Source organism: Sander lucioperca, chromosome 3 (assembly GCF_008315115.2).
Source record: "Sander lucioperca isolate FBNREF2018 chromosome 3, SLUC_FBN_1.2, whole genome shotgun sequence".
Lineage (NCBI taxonomy): Eukaryota > Metazoa > Chordata > Actinopteri > Perciformes > Percidae > Sander > Sander lucioperca.
Window position 1 is genome coordinate 28,754,723 of NC_050175.1, and position 22,227 is coordinate 28,776,949.

The 22,227-nt window shown below is 39.9% G+C and overlaps 1 protein-coding gene and 1 long non-coding RNA gene across 3 annotated transcripts; one reads left to right on the forward strand and one right to left on the reverse strand.

Annotated features, from left to right (window-relative positions):
* Positions 1 to 1,092: 1,092 nt before the first annotated feature.
* On the reverse strand, positions 1,093 to 1,883 carry LOC118494726. The gene is made up of 2 exons (XR_004896891.1): positions 1,788 to 1,883; positions 1,093 to 1,400 (listed from the first exon to the last, which is right to left on the reverse strand). It is a non-coding gene; the product is annotated as an uncharacterized LOC118494726 (long non-coding RNA).
* A 6,314-nt stretch (positions 1,884 to 8,197) lies between these two features.
* scg3 (secretogranin III) lies at positions 8,198 to 22,154 on the forward strand. Of its 2 annotated transcripts, none has more exons than XM_031306310.2 (12): positions 8,198 to 8,626; positions 9,481 to 9,539; positions 9,705 to 9,747; positions 9,946 to 10,161; positions 11,451 to 11,593; positions 11,945 to 12,103; positions 12,191 to 12,425; positions 12,781 to 12,897; positions 16,627 to 16,710; positions 17,524 to 17,634; positions 18,745 to 18,834; positions 21,239 to 21,357. In XM_031306310.2, exons 1-12 carry the CDS (start codon positions 8,524 to 8,526, stop codon positions 21,355 to 21,357), a joined length of 1,479 nt encoding a protein of 492 aa, XP_031162170.1. In that variant the 5' UTR covers positions 8,198 to 8,523. The 2 variants fall into 2 exon arrangements, with proteins under 2 accessions (XP_031162170.1, XP_031162169.1); XM_031306309.2 differs by having other exon boundaries at positions 8,199 to 8,626; positions 9,946 to 10,173; positions 21,239 to 22,154.
* Positions 22,155 to 22,227: the final 73 nt, after the last annotated feature.

Genomic DNA, 22,227 nt, shown 5'->3' on the forward strand with positions numbered 1-22,227 from the left:
GTGTGAATCAAGCTCTTAAAATGTTGCGTACTACAATGCCCATAATGCAACCAATAGTATATTTTCTTTAAAACCCAAAGTGCCTGGCATGAAGCTACATATTTCAATCTCCAAAGTTTGTAACACAGTCTCCAAGCCCAAGTAAAAATAACCCTTAAGACATCAAGTCTGAGAAAATGTCCCCTAATAATGACATCATACATTTGTTTTCACAGGCTGAGTAGTACTCATGACCAGTAAAATGACCCATTATGAGTAAAATCACATTAATTGTTCTTTAAACATGAACAAAAACAAAAACAGATTAAATATTTCTTTGCTATGAAGCGGCTCATCTCAAACTGGTTCTCAGAATTGCAGTTAAACAAGACCACGCAAACAAAACAAATAATGAATAGATCTTCTCAATGCAGAAGATTGTCAGTTGACTACAACAGCCTGTGGCTTAAAGACCTTCCAAACCTGCCATCCAAAGGATCAGAGGAGAGGAAGACTGAGCAGCATCATCACTTAATGTCAGCTAATGAAAGAGAGGCCCAACTCTTAATAACACGACTAGGAAGTCGCATGTTTGATCCTTTCGAAATGTCCTCTAGAAACACAGAGAACTACTGGTTCATTGCTGTAACCTGCCTGAAGTTTGTAAAAAAAATAGTACAGCTACTAAAACAAAAAAAATAGGAAATTGCAGACCTGGATTTGGCCGTGTGACAGACAGATGTGCCAGATGTTTTACCCACAATTTAGTTTCATTCAACCAATGTACATGAAAACGAATAAGAGGAAAGTTAAGTAGTTTGCTTTTTTTGTCTATTTTGTAAATTATTGAGCCTCATTCCTCTTTTAATTCTGTGTAACTTCTCTATCTACTCTGCGTTCTCCACTGTGTTTCAGAGGAAAGCATAGACCTCTAGTGGTGAAGTGACTCGTTACACATGAGTGTGATGCTCTTAAGCTGACAGCTGTCAGTCACAAAACCAGTGTAACTAATTAGAAATCATATCATATCAAGGTTTATCGAAGGGATTTCATTGTTATAGCTGGGTATTTTTCTCTGTCAAAACTGCTGTTCAAATGGAACAAAGAACACACTTCAAATGAGACCTTTTTATATTAACAGACCTGGTGACCACAGACAAAAACAATGAATTGACAAAGGGTTGTTTGTACCATATAACCACAGGATATCTTGGAAAACACTGAACAAATAAAGTGTCCTCTACATGGTGTTTGAAAAAGGCTGTAAAAGGATGACATAGCAAAAGCTTCCCCGCTCCAGAGAGTCACCGCTCCAGTCTTTGAAGTCCTACAAACAGTTTGCCCTTGGGTCTGATATAAAGAGGGAATTCATTTCCTTCCATATCTTCCTTGTTCTCTAGAGACTGCCTGTTTAGACCTTCCTAAAAGTCAAAGGGCATTTACAAACAACAGAAAAAGACAAATAAATACCATGTCAACAGTGCACAACGTACATGAAAATGAGGCCCCCGGGTTTCTCTCTGAAGTGGGCCCTAAGCAGGAGGATCACACAAATTAAGACCACACAAACGATTAAGACAATAGATGCGTCCCAACTCTAGCAAGACTCTCATGAGTTCATTCCGATAGCCTATTGGAAATTTGTCTGCGACAGTGGAATCGCTTAAGAAGTCGTTTGGTGTAAGGTCGGCATAAGCTGTTAAATAAACATAGAGCTCATGCTAAATCCCAAATCTGTCCAATTTTCAAATGCCATAGAAAATGATTACACAGTCAGACGAAATCACATAAATGACAAATGTTTTCACCAGGCAATCGTCTTCACAGTTGTGCGTAGGTGATCACTGTGCGTTCAGCGGTGGTGCTCACTGCACGTTGATCCCTCTGAACCTGTACCTTAGCTAATTGATGCAAAGATTGCAAAACACATCATGTTGGATTAGCCTCACCCTCACATTTGGTTACAGATAAGGTTGGGCAAATGTAAACTGCTTAGCCAACGTTAAATGATGCCAGTCTAGTTTACCATGAGCTAATATCTAATAATATCAGTGATAACTTTAATATCTCTGCCAATATCAATTCGAAAAACTTCCCACTGGACCGAAAACCCCAGAGTCCAATGGCCCATTATCCCCATAGACTATAAAAAAGGTTCTCCCAAAAAAAGCCCACCATTGTTTATTTAACTTAGTTCACAGAAGAGCTGTCAAAGTTACATATCATCCAAAATGAAAAGTCTTTCTTTAGTCATATAAAGTCAAGTGTTGTGATTTACGTTATGATTTATTCTTTATCGGCTAAATTGTCCAATATGTTAATGGAGTCTGGAAAGCAGCCAATGAACTCATCTCCAGAGTGTGTACTGCAATCGTATTTTTGCAGCAACGGGCATTCAAAGCAATGAGCTTTTGTTTTTAGAATAACAGGCCGTTGGACTATGGGCTTTCGGTTCAATGAGACATTTTCTAACTTTTCAGTATATCGATGGGGCAGCCCCCTGTCCTGCATGCGATAGGGCTAACGTTAATGCATGTAGGCTAGCTAGCTTTAGCTTCACTTAAGCTGGCTGTAGTTAACTAATGTTTTCTTGCCTGGGATTTCACAATATGTTACTGTGGAAAAATGCTGTCAGCTACTGTAATTATTTTGAGCCCATGATGCATTGCAAAATACAGTCACACTTTGTAAAATGACAGACCAAGAAGTTACTGTAAAATGTTACTGTAGAAATTACAGCAATTTGTTACAGTGCACATTACCTCTCCCTCCCAAACACACACTCAGTGATTCTCATATTGCTGTGTTTGTTTACCCCCAATTTCAACTAACTATGTCATCTCAGGTGCATGTCACAAACATTGAGAAACTTCAAGCGTCAACCTTCCAGAAATGTTAAGCAATGTTTTAAATGGTATGCTGATGCTGATTTTACACATCAGAGTCTGTTGGTAGAATGACTGCTTATGTGAAGAAAAAAAAAAAGAGTTGTATAAAGCCTTTGAAGCTCTGATAAATTCCTTTGAGTGATGTCCCTTGAGTCAGCGTAAGGGCTGAAGACTACAAATTTGAAAAAAAATATTAACTCTTAGTGGACAGTGAATAAAATGCACAACAATCAATCAAATTAAGGATCACATCCTTATGGGGTATGATTAGCAGTATTGTACCTCGGCATAGTTAACTGGTTATACTGGGACAGAGAGGCTGAGTGGAGTGGTTACACTGGGACAGAGAGGCTGAGTGGACTGGTTACACTGGGACAGAAAGGCTGAGTGGACTGGTTATACTGAGACAGAGAGGCTGAGTGGACTGGTTATACTGGAACAGAAGCTGAGTGGACTGGTTATACTAAGACAGAGAGGCTGAGTGGACTGGTTATACTGGGACAGAGAGGCTGAGTGGAGTGGTTATACTGGGACAGAAAGGCTAAGTGGACTGGTTACACTGAGACAGAGAGGCTGAGTGGACTGGTTATACTGGAACAGAAGCTGAGTTGACTAGTTATACTGGGACAGAAGCTGAGTGGACTGGTTATACTGGGACAGAAGCTGAGTGGACTGGTTATACTGGGACAGAAGCTGAGTGGACTGGTTATACTGGGACAGAAGCTGAGTGGACTGGTTATACTGGGACAGAAAGGCTAAGTGGACTGGTTATACTGGGACAGAAAGGCTAAGTGGACTGGTTATACTGGGACAGAGAGGCTGAGTGGACTGGTTACACTGGGACAGAGAGGCTGAGTGGACTGGTTACACTGGGACAGAGAGGCTGAGTGGACTGGTTACACTGGGACAGAGAGGCTGAGTGGACTGGTTACACTGGGACAGAGAGGCTGAGTGGACTGGTTACACTGGGGCAGAGAGGCTGAGTGGACTGGTTACACTGGGACAGAGAGGCTGAGTGGACTGGTTATATTTTGCTTTGAGAATGAATGAGCTGAGAAGTTGAACCTCGAGCAGATTAAGGAGGACTTCATGGTGCACGAGGCTCACAGAATGATTTGCAGACAACAACAAACTTACTGACAAATGTAACTCTTTATCCAGACGACAATGTCAACAACCACTGCGTTGCCAAGGTAGCGTGGTGTTTTAAAAAATGTGCAGTCTCTCCTTTGCTCCAAAATGTGTGGAGTTTATATTGTTTATACAGCTCCATGTTGTCTGCCTTGGTGATGTTATATTATACTATACTGTTGATTCCATAATAAGTGTCACATTATTTAATTTATGTAGCCTAATTAGGCTTGTTGCACCCACCATAGCCTTTTAATTTATTTATTGTTGGTTATTTTTGCTTAAATGTCTGAGTTGAATCTCTTTTCTGGTTAGTTCCAGTAAGGCTACACTGAGGAAGGCATTGATAATTAATAATCAGTTGTATGCTAAATGGAATTTACTGTTGGTGTGGACATAAGTGGTCATGTTAGTTCATGTTGTTTCACTAGTGTGTACTAGTAAATGTAATGCAGTAATGCATACTCAGAGTAATTTTTTTAAACTTTTAGTTAAGTACATTTTTATACAAGTACTTTTACTTTTACACGAGTAAAATGTATTTTAAGCAATAGTACTTAAGTACAATATTCTAGTACTCTTTCCATCCCTGATGATACATGCATGTACACCGAAAGCCTAATTTCGGCACACACTGTGGTATATTCAGTGAACACATGGTGGCAGTATATTCACTATATACCACAGACTTGATCTGGGAATAATCATCAGCCTATACAGGCATGATTTTGTTGATGAAAATTAGGTCTGCGCCTAAAAATATGCTCCAACAGCAACAGTTTACATAAAATACCGTGAAATTACAACACCATAAATTTAAATAATGAGCATAAAACTAAAGCGGCGTGTAACGATGTCACTTATACACAGAGTAAAACTAACTAAACTTGACTGAGACACACAAAAAAAGCATTTGAAGATCAAATCAAATCATCTGACAAACTCTTTATTTTAACAAAGATAAGAGACCAATTATTACATTTTTTACATATTGTTTACATTTTTGCATTTTGTCATGGTGCTTCTGGAGGAAAAATTTAACAGACGAGTGAGTGTAATTACAGCAACTACACACAAGATGTCAGTAGTGTAGTATATTATGTAGTATAGTATAGCACATGACAACAGACTGAGCTAAGACTGACAGAAAAGATCAAATATGAGGGATTGGTAGTAATTATAGTGAAATAAATATAGTATGTAAAGCTGAGGACAACGAGCCCATCCGTTTTGGTGATTATCACTGCTTTGGATGATGACGTGATATTCCTTGGAGGTGGTTTTGGTGTTCTTACTTACTGGACTGGGTATCTGATCGGTCTTTCTCTTGGCAGTGCTTCTGTTCTTAGACTGCTGAGGCAAGCAGAGGACAGGAAGTACATCCCACAGGAGGTGGCATCCATCCAACATCCCATCCTGCACTGCACAGGACAAAGTGATAGGGCAGAATTAGTTCTACAATCTTAAAGCTTCTGCACTAAGTTGGCAAAATGGCTCTTTTTGAAAAAAATAAAATAAAATATATATATATATATATATATATATATATATATATACACACTACAGATCAAATGTTTGGGTTCACTTAGAAATTTCCATTCCACTCCATTATAGACAGAATACCAGCTGAGATCAGTTGCATTGTTTTTTTTTAATCAGGGCAGCAGTTTTCAGATTACATTATGTGCAAAAGGGTTCTTGACTGTTGTAGAAAGAAGTGGCTGATCCTTAATGCAATATCTACATTGCCCATTATCAGCAACCATTCATCCACTGTTCCAAAGGCACATTTTGTTTACTAATCTGATATCATTTTAAAAGGCTAACTGAGAAAACATTGGAGAACCCTTTTGCAATTATGTAAGCACATAATGTAATCTGAAAACTGCTGCCCTGGTTAAAAAAACAATGCAACTGATCTCAGCTGGTATTCTGTCTATAATGGAGTGGAATGGAAATTTCTAAGTGACCCCAAACTTTTGACCGGTAGTGTGTGTATATATATATATATAAATATTTAAAGATAATGATGAGGATGATTATGATACAGTGAATCTTTATTTTTAATGTGTGTGGAAATAATATTGAAAATAAAGACCTGTGTACTCTTTCCTGTCAGGTGTTTTCACTCATGTTGCTTGATTAGACCTCTTCTCGGGACTGTGTGGGTGTGTACAAACTGAGCTAAATCGACTTCAGCCTTACTGTCCTTTTAGTTTTGCACAGTTTCAACCTGACTGGAAGCCTAATTAGCCTGAGCAATTTAAAACACATGTACGTGTGCGAGGGGCCTTTTGTGTGGCATAGGCCTTTTTCATGGTAGGAAAAGCTGGGGTGTAAATAATAAGATCTCAGGGTCCTGGTAATGTGCATGCTGCTTCAACAGAATGGAGCCATCTGTAAAGTTGTTGGTAAAACCTGTGCTTTCCTACTTTGACAGTGCGTTTGCTGTAAAAAAGGACGATTGCATTATATTACATGGTATAGCTTGGCATCATCATGTTGTATTGTATTCTATTACATGTACATAAAAGCAAGCTCAACAGTAACAGATAGGACACACACACACACACACACCACTAATGGCATATAGCCAGCCAACAATGATACTAGATCTTCACAGGGTGAAGGCTAACACACCTTCACTCCTACATACTGTGTGGGGAAAAGAACAACTGACAGCATTAAATCATAGGTACAGTACATTTACTCTGCTCAGTGGTGGAAGACATAGGCTACTCAGATCCATAAGATTACTTGAGGAGAAGTAGAAATACCATAGTCTAAAAATTCTCCATTACAAGTAAAAGTAGTGTTACTTAAGAGTAAAAGTACAGAGGTATTATCAAAGAAATGTGCTTAACGTATCAAAAGTAAAATTACTCATCATGCAAAAGGGCTCCTTTCAAAGGTATACATGTAATAGGGTAAAAAGTACAATATTTCCCTCTGAAATGTAGAGGGACATTTTAAATTAGTGTTTAATGGAAAGAAAAGTACAAGTATGTCAACATTTTACAGTATTTGAGTACAGTTGAGTAAATGTGCTTCCTACACTGACTCTGCTAATAACAGGAACATTATTAAAGTTAATCTCAGTTTACTTATTGTCATAATGACAAACACCAATAAATGTATAATGTGAAGTGAAATGACTCCTCTGAGAAGAATCGTCCAATCACTGTCCAGGATGCGTTTTAATCTCAGACATAAACCAGAGGATTAACAGTCACATCATCCAAATCATATGCCTGATGCTTATTGATGAGTTGCTTGTTGCATTCAGCCTTTTTCATAATGACTTCTGATTTTACCTTTGACGTGTTATCGAACATGATCCCCTATTTGAAAACATTTATATTGCTGTCATAAGTGCAGTATCTTCAGTTTGGAGAAGAAGGACTAACATTTTATTTTTTTTTATTATTAGTTTTGCTGGGAGCCTCACTTCGGGAACTGAATAGGCCACTGGAAACTGAACCTAATAACACCTGAATCACCCATAGGACACGTACGCCTGCATCTAATTAGCATTACCCTGATCTTATGAAAGCAAAGCGGCCATAACACTGGCCGAATATATCTTCCCCTTTGTGTATGTGTCTAATTGTTTGCCGTTTTAATAACGGTTGCTATTGACTGGGCAGTGGAAGATCTACAACTATGACGCAGGTTGTGTTGTGTGTGACGCACGAAATGGGCGGATTTTCTGCTCAAACGCTGCGAAAAATGTTTAACTCAGCATTTTGTTCACTGTCCTGCACACTTAGCAATGTTATGGGTTAACGATTAAGCAAATGATTTGCTATAGGCCTACACGTTCCGCATTTCCAAAGCAAAGCAGTCTCATTTGTTTCTTAGGATTTTCTGAATATTTTGAATAATGGATGAAAATGTTCATTCCAATAGTATCGAGATAAGTCTGCCTATTTCAACATATCTTATCATAATCTTATAATAATTATAGCCTACTTTTAAAATCGTTTGCCACTAGAAATAAGTGAAATCTTCAAATTGCTTCATAGCTATGTTGCTCCCCCTGATCAACAATGGAAATAATACTATTTTCCATTTCCCACCAGCTGAAATGTCTCGGATAATGGACACTTTTTGCAGTGTTCACCTCCTCCTCTTCTGTGAAGACCGAGGGGGCAGGTCTTGTTTTAGTGGGCTCTATTACTGGCTTGGCAGGTGATGTTGTAGCTCACACGGGGCTTGAAGAGCCTCCCTGCTTATCTGGTTATAATTATATAGAGGTGACCTGGTTTCAGCACCGCGGCTCGTCAACAGCTCCAGTGCGCAGCGGAGATTTGGCCAGCCCCTTCACGACCGGTGCGTCTCACTACAGAGCCGGTACTCCAGGGCGCAGCCTCCGCGTCAGTTTCAGCACCAGCGGCCGGACGGAGCACAGCGGAGCTGTCCACACATTCAGCACTTAGTTTCTGGAGGAGGGAACCAGACCCACAGACAGCAAGACAGCCAGGATATATCTTCCTTCCTGGACACTGAGACAGCTTATTTCAGAATGGCGTCATATTACGTTGGCCTTTTCGTCCTTTTCCAGCTTCTAGCCCTGAATGAAATGAGCCAGATATCTGCCTTCCCCACACCGACAGCCTCAACGGATGGTGAGTTGACGATCGCCTCTAACCGTGTGATAGTAATGTAGGCTATTATAGTAGTCTTGTACTATAAAGCATTGTTCAGTAGGCTATTTAATAATGGTAGAAATGTTATTGAAAACTGTAACTGCAAGAAGTCAGTGATAACAAAGGAGTTTTTACAAGCACAAAGTGTAATAGGGTCATAACTCTCTATTCAGCACGCATGGTGGCTGAAATTAAAACAGAGAAAATACTACAAGGCTACCATAAACTCATTAGGCTACTGATCATTTATGCCTTAATCAGCTTTAAAGAAACATAGGAATATCTGCAGATAAACTACATTTGACTATTACACGTTGTACACTTTGTACAGTAGCCTACACGTATGGGCATTTAAAGAGATATTATTGGAATTTCTATTCATCTTTGTATATGTTTTATAATTTTTGTTTCAGGAACTCCATTGTTTTATTCATTTATAAATCTGTTGAAGATATAGAAAAAAGTAGTGCCTTTAAAGTTCAGCTCCAGCTCAGCAGTGACTGGCGGTGTTTTGAACGACGCCTGGTCCCATGATATCTTATGGCCGCTTGTGGTCTATTTTCGCTGCAGTTTAATCTTTTGTTTGATAATCCGATTAAGCTCTGCCTCTGCGGTGAGTTGGGAAAGCAGAAACGATCACATACGTTTGAAAGATGCAAAAGTATTAAAATGACAAGAAAAAAAAAACAGAAGTATATCTTATCATATATTTGTTAAAAAGCATATTTATCAATGTGCCATTTATAATTGTAACCTAGATAATCAGAGTTTTATTATTAATAATAAAGTCTGCTTTGACTCACCAGTTTAGTTATTACATGCATTTTTTTCAGTTGCAGATAAAACTGTGTACAATAGACAGTTGACAGAAGAAAGGCCACTACAAGAGCAGGTAAGCTCTCTTTCTCCCTGTCTCATAGCTAATTTTCTCATCTAATATTCGGCCAAATGGACTTTATGGTCACTTGTCAATCTAGTTATTAGCCAAGTTAACAGTATTAATCAGAGCTTACATCCTGAGTGGAAATTATTTGTTTAATGTTCATCATTTCCACAGATTGCTGAGGCGGACAGCGTGAAGGCTGCAGTACAGTCAGCTGGTAAGAGGAAACCTTCCTGCCAATCAATCAATGACTTAATTTCCGCCTGCTGGGATCTTGTTGCAGCACTTCCAGTAAAACAGGCTTCATCTGTACTGAGAAATAACAACTATAAGAATCACATTAATGTGAGAGGAGTTCATCTTTACCACTTGTATTGCTCCAGTTGGATCATTTCGTCTCTCTGCTGTCTTTCAGAGGGCAAGCGTCCCACTGCCTCCAAGGACGTGGAGTCAGAGCAGGACCTTGATGACTTCACCGTGCTGAAGTCACTGGCTGATGGCCAGAAATCAAAGGAGACCACTGAGCTGCCACTCAAGAAGGAGGGCCAGTACATTCCGGATGAATCAGACTCGACCAAGAGCCGGCGTCTAACTGAGGACTACGACTCCACCAAGAGCGGGATGGACTATGGCAAGTATCAGGGTACGCACACCTGTCACCATGCACCTTGTCCTGGCATTGTTTGTAAAGGTTTAGTGGGTTAGCTGCCAAACCTTTGCACCCATTGCCAAGGGCAGGCGTCACGCCACGTGCTTCTGTCTGTCACTGGCAGGCCACCTGGCAGACATTTTAAGAAAGAGTAGGCAGAGAAAACAAGTGCGGGGATAAGCAGAGTCAGATAGAAAGAGTCAAAGACAGAACACGTGAATGCAGGAGAGAAAGATTATCCTCTCCCTCTCAGACGCTGCCGTTGTCAACTCTTATGCTGGACTACTGTACCAGCCTCTTCTCTTCACAGGACACCTTTTCCCAGAGACACCAGTGATGCTATTCATTTTGAATTCATATTTGTAAGTCACTCAAAATCCAATCATTTGCCGATACCTACGTAGATTTTGAGTCTCAATAGATTTCATCAGCTCAGCACACATTTCACTGTAGACGCATGCAATTTGATATCCTGTCCAATTCATCAGCATAAAGCAAAGTCTCTGAGGTGAGGTGACTCAGACACAAAGCGCTGAGTGCTACACTTCATCAATTCATGTGGTCGGCCCAGCAATGACAAGCAGCTCGTCAGGTTACACTACATCTAAATTTGGCAAGCGCTGTCTGGATGTCATTTTCTTATTTGCTGGAGTGAGACAGAAATAGGCCCTGCAGTTTGAAGTTAAAATACATCACTGATGATTCAATCCGCCAATACGGACAAAAGTATTCCACCACTGCGTATTTTTATTGAGCGTGGTTGTTGGTAAGCAGCAGGGACTGTTATGTAAGAGTCGAGCTCTAACAATTGCACATTTCTTACTCAGTAATGGGGATATAGATATGTTGAATATAAGGACAGGAGAGGGAAAATAATTTATTACTGAAAAATCTTTTTTTTTCCACCTAATGAGAGAGAGAGAGAGAGACTTAACTTCTAGGTCAAGGTTTAATGTTTTAGAGGCAGGGAAGAAGTAGGAGAGACGTATGGAGTAAAGTAGAGAGTAGAGAAGGGAGAAAACGAGCTTCATGAAATCTCCTACATATCTTGTGTTGTTTTGATTGTTAGAAATGGAGAACAGTTGACAAAATATTCAGGAATATTGTCAGTATGATGTAACCCAAAAAGTATATTCAGTCAAATAGATGAAGAATTAAAGCAGAAACACCTGCTTCATACCCGCACACAGCTGATAGGCGCGTTTAGAAAGTTACAAATGATAACGTATTATGTATATTATGTATTATGTATATGTATTGTCTCCTCTCAGATGACACAGAAAGTTTCCGTCAGGTCGACGGCACTCCACTGACAGCAGAAGACATTGTCCAGAAGATCGCAAACAAGATCTACGAGGAGGACGACAGAGGGGTGTTCGACAGGATTGTCTCAAAGCTGCTCAAACTGGGGCTGGTAGGTTGTGAGATTGTATGCCATTCGATTTGACACAGCGTGTAGCATGACATTTACTCAACAGGAAATTTCTCTCCCTGTGCTCCCTGTGCTCCCTGTTCCCCCGGGAGAGGAAGAGATTTGTGAATTGTCCTTAGCCTTGCTTGGCTGTAAATTACTTTTTTGACACTCAATAAATAGTTTGGAGGTCTCCAAATTGCTCCCTGAGATGGTTCTCTCAGTGACAGTGATCAATATGTGATACAAAGAGGTTTATTGTCAGTGCAATGCTGTTCTATTCTCTTCCACATCTTACGACACATTTGTTATTGCACACAATTGTTCTCAGTCTTTCTCTTTATCCATCTGTAGATCACAGACAGTCAGGCAGACACTCTGGAGTACCAGGTGGCCGAGGCTCTCCAGGATCTCATCACCAAAAACGCCAAGAACAACGAGATTGAGGACGATGAGAGCAACGAACAAGAAACCAGGGGAGAGCAGGAAGACCAGGGCTCAGACAGTAACAAGGTAAAAACTTGTAAGGAAGTGGTAGCGATGATAATGATAACAATAAGGACGACAACATTGACAACAAAAAAACTCTGGGTTTTCCAGGACACATGGGAGCCACCCAGTCGGCGCTACAACAAAGACGAGGACGACGATGAAGAAAATGATGATGAGATTGAGGATGAGGTGGACAGGGATGCAGAAGAAGAAGGGGGTGACACAGCCACCAAAACCTGGGACAAAGATGCTGAGGAGGGCAACGAGGTGAGACCCGAAGACGGGCTCCAGGACCTGCAGTACTTCCCCAACTTCTACCATCTGCTCAGCAGCCTCGACTCAGGTAAAAACACAAACACACCCTGGGGTCGCTGTGCCACTTTAGATCAGAATCACAAAAATCATTTCTTCACAGCATCCTTCATCCAAAGATAGAAGTTCCCCAGATCAGAGCTGTTGTTGTCATGGCGATATTGTTCTCAAGGAGTCAATGATTGTTTTGTCTGCATTTGTTTCCCCGCACATCTTCTTAGGAAATGCAGATGAAACACACTCACACATACACCTAACAAATTATTTATAATTCCATCGTCATGACCCCCACTGCCAAACACCATGTGGTAACATTAACACCATGGTAACCAATTGCCATTAACAGATCATTGATGTTACATTTGTTCTCTGGTTTGCTGTTGCAGATCAAGACACTCAGGAAAGAGAGACATTGATCACCATCATGAAGACGCTGATTGACTTTGTGAAGATGATGGTGAAGTACGGCACTATCACGCCTGAGGAGGGAGTGTCCTATCTGGGTAAGAAATAACACAATACCAGCACTGTTTATCTATCTAGTGTGGTACACACAGTGCCAGAATGTGAGGCATAGAATCATATAATAAGGGCCCCTCGCTCATTTACGGTAAATAATATTGTATATAAGTAAGGCAGGGCGATAATTTGATGATATTGTATCGTTAGTGTGACAGTTCATTGACCTTGGAGATAGCAGTTTAAGGTCCAGGGAAAATGTCCCATTAAAGCTAGTACTGATATTTCTTTAATCAAATTATTGTACATCCAACCATGTCATGATTATATGATCACATAATGTTATTGTTTTACAAAATTATGTTATGTAATGATTCCTAGCTAATGTTAAAGCTATAGTGCGTAGTTTCTGTCTCCCCCATGAGGAATTCTAAGTAATGACAACAAAAACTGTCGCCGCGTCCACATGATACAAGCCGTCTGTGATCGCGCTTCACCCCCACCCCTCCTCCACACAGTTGCTTGTAGCCAAGGAGGACACGGAGGATTACAAAAACATGATGGACTCTTCAGAAGAGGATATTATCTTCGCTCGATTTTCTGCGCGCGAAAGTCGCCGGACGACACCATTTTCTGAACACAGCCAAACTGAGAAATACAGAGAGAGTTTTGTGGAGCTCATAGTCTTAATTAGCTTTGTATCAACTCATTTCTTATTTAGTAATAGCTTGAATATAATGGGCATTCATTAATATAGAAAAGTTACGCACTAAAGCTTTAACTAAACTAACAAAAAGGGGCATTTTGTTTTACACTTGCAAAGAGTTTTTCTGATGAAATGCATAACAGCAGAACACAGTTGATTGCTTTCAAGAATCTTATTTTGTTTGATTTTGCATACATTTGCTGTATTGCGTTATACATTATTAGGCCTACTTAATAATATTTATAATAATGTGATATTGATTCCAACCATGTTGAACAGCCATATGTAGGCCTATGTGTGGCTTACATGTGGATGAAAGGTTTAACATCTAAGTATCCGTCCATTGCTTAGCTGACTAATGCACATGCATTTCTCTGTCTCTGTGTGTTATATACTGTATGTGTTTTTTTCCTCGTGTTCTATGTGTGTTCAGCCGAGCTAATGTTCCCTATCAACCGGTGAAGTGGAGTGTGAAGCCTGCACAGACAGATTAGTGTCAGGGGCACCCTATGTAACCAGGCTAGTTTTTCTGGCTGGCCATCACATCAGTAGCCAGTGGAAAGGTCAGCCACCTGTAAGGGACAGCTGTCATCTCTCTGTGTGAGCCTCAGGAAACCTAAGACCCAACATCTCTCTCTCTCTCTCTTCCTCTCCCTCGCTCTGTTCAAATGACATAAAACAGAAAAGATGATGGACTCTTTCATACATGGGAGAGGGTTTAGTTGTGCTTTAAAATCAGCTCGGCGGACGTGGTCCCATTTAGAGCAGCAAGATTATTGTCATTATCGCTTAATGTGTCAATTATTTTCCAATCCGATGTTGACATTGTGAAAAATGCCCATCATATGTTTCCAGAGCCCTATGTGATGACTTCAAATTGCTTGTTTTTTTCAATCCAACAAACCAAAATGGAAAGAAATTCAATTTACAGTGATATAACACATTGAAAAGAAGCCAATCCTTACATTTGAGAAGCTTAGAACAAATAATGTTTGGCATTTTTGTTTGATAAATGACTTTATCAATTGATAAATCAATTCATTAATCAAAAACTATTGAACACTCAATTTCTTAACTAGTGTTTTACCACTAGTCTTAACACAGATTGGAAATGTAATTTGTAGTTAAACAGAAAAGGTTTACAATGTGTTTATCTTACTATAAGACCCGCAATCAAGTATTATGACTAAGGCTGACCCTATGTAGGGTGTAGAAGGATTAATCAATACTCATTCAGATGACCCTTATACAACTTGGTGTCACTTACAGCGGGCAGGCATATACCATTGCAAAAGATGTGGGTTTCCTAGGCAACCCCCCTGGCTTCATGTGGTCGTGAAGAGATAATAGGGTGGAATTCCGCCATTACCTAGCAACGAGTTAATGCCCCCCTTCCCAACTTCCACCCCCAACTGGCTGTAATGCTCCGATGAGTCACCCTGGTACACAACTGAATACACACAGGGCTGTCAATCAACGCTAATCAGCTGATACAGGCCCCATGATAGATAGAGAAAGAGAGATGTAGAGGAAGAGAGTGGGGGAGGAAGGTGGTGTGTGTGTGTGTGTGTGTGTGTGTGTGTGTGTGTGTGTGTGTGTGTGTGTGTGTGTGTGTGTGTGTGTGTGTGTGCGTCCTTGCGTGCGTGCGTGCGTGTGTTTGTGTGTGTGGGCAGAGGGAGAGGATGAAATAATGGGCTTCCACTGTGCTACAGGTGGGAGGAAGTAGCTTGAATACACAGAACGTGCAAGTGAGATGCTCAGATAATAAGAAATAAAAGGAGGCTGCAGTGAACGCAGATGAGAAAGGAAATTGTGTTTATCCTTGATGCTCAGTTACAGTGCTGAAATCAAGCCTCCCTGTTTGTCTTATCTCTTTATTGTCCTTTTGTCATCCAGATATCTAATATCCTGTCACCATGCAAAACTCCCTTAATATCCGGACCCAATGCAGAAAAAAAACTCTCCTCTGCTCTAACTTGTAATCGAATGTTCTCCTCTGTTTTTTGACTTTGCACAGAAGTATGCTTAAAGTAAATGATCAAAATTTCTAATTTCCTAAAGATATGTTATAATGCAGAATATTAGCTCACCCAGTTAAAGGCGTGCTTCTTAGAAACTTGGGTCACACTTTAAGTCCCCATATTTAGCATTTATAAACCCTAGTGTACAAATTTAATAAATGCTTTCAAACAAACAATAATGTAGTTGTAAGCAGATATAAGTGTTGTGTGAGATACCCATAAGTGGAGGCTGGTGTATGAACAGATAATCAATGATAATATAGTAAAAGTTGTATATGTCTTTATAGGAGAATTTACTGAAAAATATTGAACTTTAATAAACACATATCCTTATAGCTGCCTACAACTACATTATAGTGTGTGATAATCCATGTGTTAAATGTTGAAATAGTGCTTACAAATGCTAAATAGGGGGACTTAAAGTAAAGTGTTTCAGGAATATGATATAGTAGATGAAATTTCAGCTGAACTTTGGGATTTGTGTATCTACAGAACATCTGCTTCCTCTATTTTTTTTACATAATGTTGATAATCCAGAGAGGATCAGTTAACACTTAACTTCAGTATCTTTGAACCATATGATCTGTTTGTGTCATTCCCTGGATGATTTGGGGTCTTTTATATTTTCTAATCTTGTTGTGAAAGCGTAACCCACTGTTATATTAGTGGTAACACCCAGATTACACTTTCACTAACTCCCAAAATAAATGTGGTTTTTGGATTAATTGTGGATAAATTATCCCTGTGACGTCTGTTCTTAAACTGTATTTTCTTTTCCAATGTTCAGTCTACTGCATAACTAAATTATTGAATATGACAGTGGAAAAGACAAGGTTTTTTTCATTGCTGTCGTCATACTCCTGAACTTACTTGTCATTTATTAGATGAAACCCTTTTCTAATCATAATCACTCTCTGAGTCACACAGGAACAGCGTGGGACTTTCAAACAGTTAAGAGGTATTCAATTGTTGTCCGTAGAGTGAACTGACGTGACAGTGCTGATCAAATCTAAAGTAAACGTTTGGCCTGTTTCATCCACCTGCAGAGAACCTGGATGCTATGATAGCCATGCAGACCAAGAACAAGCTGGGCAAGGCTCTCGGGCCTCCTGACTTCACTGGACCCAATGGTAAACAGCCTCGCAAGTTATTCTCCAAACACGTCACATCAGTGAAATCACATCATTTTATTTGACATGGTCAGATGTAATTAGTAGCTTATGTTAGGCTCTGTGGAGCTACATAGACCTAGAAAAATGTGGGACAAAACCGAGATGAAACTTAGATATAGGTTTTGGGGGGTTACATTTACTTTTAATGGAATAGTTTGGCATTTGGGGAAATATGCTTATTTGCTTTCTGGCGGAGAGTTAAAGGTGCTGTAGGTAGGATTGTGAAGATCCAGGACTTAGCCAAAAAATTTGAACATCAACAACTTCTCAGTCCCTCCCCCCTTTCCGCTAAATCCCAAAACGGTCTCCTAAGCCCCTCCCCCACAAGGGAGAATGAATGCGTGTGCATGAGCAGCCGGTTAGCTTTGCTTAATGATAGAAAAGAGGGGAAAACAGCTACCCTTACTCAGTAGGAAGATAACAAAATCTGCCTACCAGCATCTATAAAGCTAAAAAAAAAACTCATTGTATCTTGTTTATTTAATCTTTACAATAACGTAAATGTACAGGGGAGTCTCCAGGAAGTCACTCCTCACATCCCTCCATAAAACGGCAGTTTGTCATTATTACATTTCAGTTTTCAGTTAAAAACAAACAATAATCAACATGTTAATTAGTCTCTGCCAGAAAGTGAACAATATTATAATATAATAATAATAACTGTGTTAATAAAACAAAATAAATGTTTCAGAAAAAGGAAAACTGCTGCTTTAAGTATCTTTACCAGCAACTGAGCAACACCGAGCTCCATGTACTGTTTCTTTGCTGTAGGAAAAAACTTGGATGAGGATGACAACACGAAGGCTGAGGCCGCCAAGATGCAGAAGGAGTATGAGAACCTGAAAGACTCAACCAAGGAGGAGCAGCCATCAACTGAGACCAGTCAGTCCACTATCCAATCCTGATGACCAGAGGAAACATGAATAGCTTTTTGTTTAGTGATTTGATGATTAGCTAAAATAATTTGATAACATTTTGCCATTTTGCCCCTCAACAATTATGAACTATGTGCCTTGTAAAACTTGTTTTATTTGCATTATGATTTTTATTGTTTTGTGTCAAATGTCCCAAATAAATACAGAATTCTCAAATATAGCAGATTCCCACCACGAGTTCAATGAAATAAAACATCGTCTTCACTCTACCTTAGTGAAAGGTCTGCAAAATGAGTTTGAATGTAATGGCCGAGACCATTTCCGACCTTTTGTTTTCACTCAGCAGGGCTGACAGGAAGTAAACAGCACTGTGTAGTCCAGGCCAATCATTAAGTCCCTGCTTGTCCCTGAACTAGGCCAGTCCGATAACACTCACAGGAAAGCTGGTCACAGCTGCCATTATCTGTCCCTGTACACTGTAGCCTACTGTACCCGCTCATCAGTCTAATCCACACAAACACACACGCAGACATGCATAAAAAAGGCAAACAAATGAAACATGGAGCAGGATTACCACCAGGAAATTTGTTTCAGAACAAAATGACGTACAATAAATCCTGAGCAATGTCAACTAAACTCTGTGTTATCTGTATGTAAACAGGCTGTACCGAGTGGCATGATATAATATTCATGGAAAAACTAGGGGCATGCGTTATAATCCAAATTTCATTTGTGGTTAGGCAATAGTCTGATCTTGATTGGTGGTTAATATCAACTTAAATCTCAAACTGTAGATATCATACACTTGCTGTAGCTACTTTTACACAATAAAAAAGGAAAAAGAGTGCGTCTTACTGCTAGTTTAATATGAAAGTAAAATCCTGGCTGTCAGCGTGCTCCCATTGCTACAGAAATTTCAAAGTTAAAGCGTAAGCGTAGTCTTGATTTAGGAACATTTTGTAGTTTAAATAATTGATGAGTTAGCACTATCTTACACTTTGGTGTCCCAAGGCACTTCTGAGTGAGTAGTGAAGGGAAATTCACTTATTTTTTTATTTTTTGATACATTAAAGAGGATGATTTTCATGTCCCCTTTTCTTTATTTTCTCCTTACCAGATCAGCCCGGCAAGTCAGAGACCTATCTGGAGGCCATCAGGAAGAACATTGAATGGTTGAAGAAACACAACAAAGAAGAAGGCAAAGAGGGTGAGACACACTCACTTACTAGAAGACTTCTATATTTTAACCAGTCGGTCTAAACTGCTCTACCTTCCCCAATCTATGCTGAGTTTTAAGAGCCAGACCAAGAAAACATCCTAATTTGCCAACCCTCGTCTCCTCACTAAACTATGGTGGGTCACACAGACAGTTCTGAGGCGACGCACTGAAGAACAGACATTTTGAAGCGTCTTTTGTTAGCCTCAATTTGCAATTAAAATGAGTGTGGGATACCAGGATAGATGCTTCACTCCAGTCCAGATCTCATGAATATGGATCATTCTTGATGAGTCTGTCCTAATTACTCGTGATGCAGCCTTATTGTTCAGAGACAAAGGTCTATTCATTTATTCCCTCCTACCTGTTCCTCAACTTTTATGGTGTGTGTGTGTGTGTGTGTGTGTGTGTGTGTGTGTGTGTGTGTGTGTGCGAGTGAGTGTGTGAAAAGATGTAGTCGTAGAACCTGGTTCATAATTAGCACTTTAATCACAACAACACAAAAAAGCCATGAAAAGATCATTACATCTTAGTCATCAATGTTCATGTCTCTAGATTTATAGTGTTGGTGAGTGTGCATTTATATTACTGCCTTACTCTAACTGTCAGTGTCCATAAAGTGCCAGCGTGTGACCAAGAAACTGAACTAGTCTGCAGGAGAAGCCTGCTGTTGAGCTCTCCACAGTGTAAAATCAATGCCCAGTGATGCTTAATTAAGCAGCAGAGAATGAAATGTTAATGAGTTTTCACTATTCAGGCCATCCGTCCACTGTTGATCATCTCAGCAGAACATCTCAGACATAAAAAAATAAAAATTCAAAATTTCTTGCTCAGTGAGATTTATACTGCTAATGTTCAGTGGCCTGATCTAATCTGTGCCAATCAATTTTGTTGTTTATTCAGCCACTAGTGAGTTAATGAAAATAAAAAAATAAAAAGTTTGGCCTAGATTCTTGTGAGCATCTTAAACAAACAAAAAGGGCTGACACTGAGCTTATAGTGCTGCAGAGTCTGGAGCAGAGAGGCAGAAGCAGCAGGGAAGTTTTGTTTGGTGCTCATCTCTGACCTGGCTTTATATAGGACACTTCATTAGCATTCTGGTGTGTGGAATGGTTGTCTGGGGCAACAGGGGCCTCCCCGCCTGCCTGTCAGTGATTCGGGCAGAGGACACAGACAGACAGATAATGGTGTCAGAACACACACAGAGTCAAAATGTACCCCCCAAAATCACCCAATATGCTGGTAGTTGGACTGGAATTCAGAACTGCTTTCTAAATATCACCTCATCCTTGTTCTCTCAATATTTTTCACCTTCTCTCTTCGGAGAAAGTACAGCTGGAGGAGAACAAAAGCCCTTTCAACCAAAAAGCAGTGTCATAGTAACAGAGTGGGCGACAGGCCACTTAATATGTTTACTCTGCCAGAAGCACCCATTTGGACAATCTCAGAGGACTCTCTGTGTGCGTTCAATTGTACGCATGTGTGTGTGTGTGTGTGTGTGTGTGTGTGTGTGAGTGTGTGTGTGTGTGTGTGTGTGTGTGTGTGTGTGTGTGTGTGTGTGTGTGTGTGTGTGTGTGTGTGTGTGTGTGTGTGTATGGACACCTACACACTACACAGATTAGCCATAGGAGCAGATGGACGTAGAAGTGTCATCCTGGTTTTGGCAGTGCGAGAAGCAGTGCTGTCTTTCAGTTAATCCTTCACACACGTCATGTTTGTCATCTGCAAAGCAACTGTATCTTGAGGCAATTGCTGCTGTTAGAAATGCCATTAGGACCGTTGTTGTGTGACTTCTTGGCTGTCCTCTGTCCTTCTGCCCACCCTCCCCCTTTATTCAGAGTCAGTTAGAGCAGGGCGAAGTGGTGGAGCAACAGCTGTTTGCTTGCTCTCTGAAACTCATTTGTTACTGTGATGGATAATACAGAGTTAGGCTGTGTTCATCTCTAAATATAGCCACATCCAGCTGGGGCCTTATGGTGCTTTGTTAAATGACAATGCCCCGTCAACAGCAAGGTGAATACAAATGGTGCTTCAAAAAAATGTTAATGTATTCTTTTTAAAGGTGTATCAAGCTTTTGTAGTATTTGAGGGAACCTGATTTGTTGGAATTACTACCTTCATTGAAAGAAGCATAATTTGGCAATTATGTTTTACTCAATTCAATCTTTTGGCCGTCTTATTATGTATGTGGTATCTTCTTAACCCCAGACAAACATGCTAACTCTGACCTTAATCCTCCTTGATAAGTAACTACAGTACCAGATTATGGCATGTTTGGGTGTGCCGTCTTAAGAGGTTTAATGTCTGATCTATCTTGCTAACCAAAATGGCCTTGTGATCTTCCTCTTTGAATCTCAGATTATAAACCCATCCTGTGTTTTGTCTTTCTTTCCAGATTATGACCTGTCCAAGCTGAAGGACTTCATGGACCAGCAGGTTGATTCCTACATTGAGAAGGGCATCATCGCCAAGGATGAAGGAGACACCATCAAGAGGATCTACAGCAGCCTGTAACGCCATCACCCATCCTCCCACCAACCTCTGGCCTAAAACATAGGACTGAATCCGACATTAACATCTCAAACAAAACCCTGACTACATAGTTATTTCCCATGGCATGGTAAAGTATATACTGTGTATTCGAAATTACCTGCTTAGGGGAACTTGTTTACCCTCTCAGACATTCCTAAAATGTATCAAGAGAAGGATGTAATAATACTATCAACAAAACCGTAAAATGATTATTTACAGCTATACCTAACTGATTATATTTGCACGCCAAGATCACAGAGTAATAATTACTAGAATATTATTGAAAGAGAAATCAAAGTATTTTATGTAACCAACTCACACATTCAACTAAATGCTACCATTTACTCCAACCTGACTCCTGTGGGAAATGAATGTTATGGGAGTATGACGCCGTAGCTTTGTCAGCAACTAGTTTCCAATACATTTTTTGCAACAAAATGCACATATATCAAATCATACTCATTCTATGTAACCTGTCTTAGCCTATTATATTTCTTTTTCCAGTGTATGTGTAAGACCTTTAAGTATTCTTGCTTTTTATTTTACCAAAAATATATTGTATTGTGTATCGTGTCAGTGCCCTGCATACACGTTATATTCGGCTGTAATTCTTCTGGGGCCCACTAGGGGGCCACGTTTGTATCGTCAATTCTCTCTGCATGTCTCTGTGAGTTCAACATTTCCATCTATGTAGAGACTCAAGATAAGTATTTTTAAATGTAAATATTTGTGATTTTTTCCTAAAGTTCAAAAGCAATTAAAAAATTGCCTTTTCTTTATATTTGTACTTAAATATGACAATGAAGCAGCACTGGGAGAAAAAAACACCGATAACTGACATCCACATGCTCA